Raw genomic sequence first — 3,704 nt, forward strand, 5'->3', positions numbered from 1 at the left:
GAGTTGTATAGCTGCATAACCCTCCAGAAATAAAGTACACGCTGTTAAATCTTCAACGTTATATTCCAACTCTCATCATCAACAAATCCAATTAGAATAAAACAAAACAAATTGATAATATTTTGAATATACTTATTTTTTCTACAATAATATAAATTCAATATTTTTAATTAACATATATATATATATATATATATTCATAAAATTATAATTTTATATTACTTAAATTATATGGCACCCCAACTTCCTGGATAGTTTTCTTCTGCGCAAATCACATAAGCTTGCGATTCAATCTTATAGTTAGATCATTGGTTTGTTAAAATCTAATGATAAATATATATAGTTTTAGTTCTTTTACTATTTATTAGTAACTTATTAAAAATCTAAAATCTAATAATAAGTATATACAACCCTACTCATTTAATACCTATTAACAAATTACTTATTTTCAAAAATATATACGTACCCAATTCATTTAATCCCTATTAACAAACTACTTATTTTCAAAGTCAACATCAAGGCCAACATCACACTGAAACATGATAGACGATTTTAATGTATAAAAAAATAGAGACGTGAAAAAGGAGGTGTGGGGGTTCGAAATCGCACGTCGTCCAACCTCACTTTTCACACGCTCCTTATTCAAATCCAGAGTTGTGTCATTGCTTTTTCAGCACGAAAGTTGTGTCATTGCTTACCTAAACAATTTCAACATTTCTTCTGAACAAAAACACCTGACCCAAGGTACCACCCAGGTTGCAACTCCAATTGGAAGATTATCAGCAATTCATCCGAGCCGTTCAGAAATCTATTTAAGCCCACCAATGTTCTTCAACTCCTCTCTTCTTTCCTCTTCATTCCATCTCAATCTCATTAGCTTGTTTTTGCGTTCTGTCTTTCATATTATTCTGAGAGTCCTCATTTCTTTCGACATACATTGCCTCCCTCTTTATTGCATTCAGCCAGGTAATTCCATTCTAATTTAGACATGGTTGGTATTTTTTTATGGGCAATCTTCTTAGACAGTTCTGAATTTGTTGGGGTTTCAAAATTGAAGGACTATTCCGTATGATATTCTTGTTTTAATGGCTGTCTTATACATATACTTCAGTGAAACTTTTTGAGAATTTTTTGGGTATATGTATTGCAGAGTGATCGATAATGGCGCTGCACGAGAATCAACGCGTGACAGAGGAGACGTCTCGATATGAGTGCCTTCTGTTTGGTGAGCATCACACTTCTTTCTTTGTTTTGAACTTTTCCCCCTTTTCAATGGGTATTGAACTTTCATTTCTGATTACAATGTGCTGTTTTAGATATGGATGACACATTATATCCCTTAAATTCCGGACTTAATGCAGCATGTACCAAGAACACCGAAGGTAATCTGGTAACTCTGAAACAATATGTGATTTTAGTGTATTTTAGATTTTAATGTGAAACCAGGTCTGAAATGCTCCCTTAGGCTTGCATATTTAGAGTTCCAATATTTAATTCCTTGCAAATTACACGATCTCCCTGGATGCATCTCCAACTTTGCAACTTGAATGTGATCAGACCCAGATTGCATGGCTTTGGGCTTGATTTTCATTGTCTATATTCAATGCACTTTTGTACACACTAAGAGTTGGATCATCCCACCCCTACTGGGGTTGTGAATGCAAATAAGATTTCTGCTTTGGCATTGAGGAACTTTAGAGGTTTGAATTGTGTGCACGGCCTAGTTGTTGTACAACAGATTATATGGTTCAAAAGATCGGAGTTGAAGAGAGCACGGTCCGAGACTATAACAAATTGCTGTTTGAAACTCATGGAACAAGCATGGCTGGACTCAGGGTAAGCATTCAATCCTTTTGTTTCATGTAATTAACCATTGTATTTCAAATTTTAAGGTTAAAATTACTGGTGTTTGGCACTGGGAGCCTTCTATAGCTGATTGCTGAGGAATTATGCAAATCTGTGAACTGTAATAGCATTAGCAAGTAGCTTAACAGTGGAGTTATGGGCTCCTTTCAACTCAATTGGGATCCTCTTTCTCGAATTTCATGTTCATGAACTCATTAGTTATATTTTACGAATTTTTGTGATCTATGCAGGCAGAGGGCCATGAATTTGACTATGACGAGTACCACAGGTACCTAAGAAATCTTATGTCTTCTCGTTGGTGAATTCACAGCCATCTAATATTTCAACTTTCAACAAAACCAGAGAAAATGCGAATGGTTTGACTTTCATTGTCTAGACTGTTTGGAATACCATTGATTGCTTTTGGCCTTAAACGCTATCCTGCTTCCCTCACTTTAAACAAATATTTTTAATGCAGTTTTGTTCACGGAAGATTGCCATATGAGAATCTTAAACCAGATGCTGTGCTGAAGAATTTGTTATTAAGCATGCCTCAGAGGAAAATTGTAAGATCACATGGATCCCTTCAAATTCTATATGATGAAGTCCTAGGCTTTATTTGGGAAATCTATAAGCATGTTGCTTAACTCTTTTGCAACTATATGTTATGTAATACAGGTATTTACAAACAGTGACAAAGTACATGCTGCAAAGGTCCTTAAGGGGTTGGGGTTGCAAGATTGCTTTGAAGGCATAATATGCTTTGAGACACTTAATCCTCCTTCAAAAGTTCCTGAAAGCAATAATGAATGGGATCTGCCCACTGATAACCCTACAATCCCGAAGACACCCATAATTTGCAAGCCCTCAAAAGAGGCCATGGATCAGGCTATTCGCCTTGCAAATGCTGATCCACAAAGAACGGTATGGCGCTAAAAATTTTGATGCCCATTTTCCTTCAGCTATCCATTTTTCATGGAGAGGTAGCATCGCTGCTTTGACCCCTGTTCGAGGGGTATATCATTTCAAGTCCAGTGTGTATTGCAAGAGTTGCGTCTAAATCTATTATGTTTCCCCGCAGATTTTCTTTGATGACAGTCGCCGCAATATAGCTGCAGGAAAGCGTGCAGGCCTCCATACTGTATTGGTAAGACCATATAATTCTAAAAGTGATATGATGGCTTTCAAAAAAAGGCAGAATTGGTCGAATCTTCATCTAATTTTAACATCCACTTTCACTGTCAACAGGTGGGCACTTCGGTCCGAACAGAGGGAGCAGATTTTGCACTTGAATGTATTCACAACATTAGAGAAGCCCTGCCTGAGATATGGGAAGAAGATGATGCAAAGAGCTCTAAGAATGTTGTGGGTTCAAGGGAAACTATTGAAAATGTTGTCACTGCATGAGCCATAGTCTGAATGAAATAATGGGGAACTGAGCGTTTGCCTCTGCTTATAGAGGAAACTCCTATTCTCTGTAATCTTGGGTTTTGCCTCTAGCCAAAAGAAAATATCATTGTCTCCAACCTTGCTAAAGTATGTAAACAGGTTGAGACCGAATCCATGAGATAATATGCTTATTTGGAACAATATCTCTTCCTTTAATATGAGATGCAATGCTATTTTAATTTTTAACCATTTTGCTTTTCATTGGAAAGAGCTGCGTTTTACTGTTATACCCTTAGTTACAATCCTTTCTTCTCGCTTTGTGATTACATTATATAATAATTTTTTTTTAAATATAGCAATGAAATTACAAATTTCTCCCAAACTTCTGGTTAACATTTTTTTTAATTGAACATATATATTGAAATATTTTATTGATGACTTACATCAATTTTTCTCAGTTATTAATGTTT

General features: G+C 35.7%; 1 protein-coding gene across 1 annotated transcript; it reads left to right on the plus strand.

The window, feature by feature from the left end:
• The first annotated feature begins 724 nt into the window (after positions 1–724).
• LOC149150935 (uncharacterized protein C24B11.05-like) lies at positions 725–3,480 on the plus strand. Its single transcript, XM_089439022.1, has 9 exons — positions 725–966; positions 1,151–1,225; positions 1,317–1,382; positions 1,739–1,836; positions 2,097–2,134; positions 2,324–2,411; positions 2,524–2,769; positions 2,927–2,992; positions 3,094–3,480. The coding sequence occupies exons 2-9, from the start codon at positions 1,162–1,164 to the stop codon at positions 3,250–3,252; spliced, it is 825 nt and encodes a 274-aa protein (XP_089295148.1). The 5' UTR covers positions 725–966; positions 1,151–1,161; the 3' UTR covers positions 3,253–3,480.
• Positions 3,481–3,704: the final 224 nt, after the last annotated feature.

The sequence above is a fragment of the Pinus tabuliformis genome, chromosome 9 (genome assembly GCF_031772625.1).
Source record: "Pinus tabuliformis cultivar Carrire ecotype Pingquan chromosome 9, CPIR1, whole genome shotgun sequence".
NCBI classification, from domain to species: Eukaryota; Viridiplantae; Streptophyta; class Pinopsida; order Pinales; family Pinaceae; genus Pinus; species Pinus tabuliformis.

Excerpts from the sequence above, each read along its gene's own strand:
- LOC149150935 (XM_089439022.1), top strand. The coding sequence starts at position 1,162 with ATGGCGCTGCACGAGAATCAACGCGTGACAGAGGAGACGTCTCGATAT. Across the intron at positions 2,770-2,926 it reads ATGCTGATCCACAAAGAACG|ATTTTCTTTGATGACAGTCG; the intron begins GTATGGCGCTAA and ends GTTTCCCCGCAG. Across the intron at positions 2,993-3,093 it reads CAGGCCTCCATACTGTATTG|GTGGGCACTTCGGTCCGAAC; the intron begins GTAAGACCATAT and ends CACTGTCAACAG.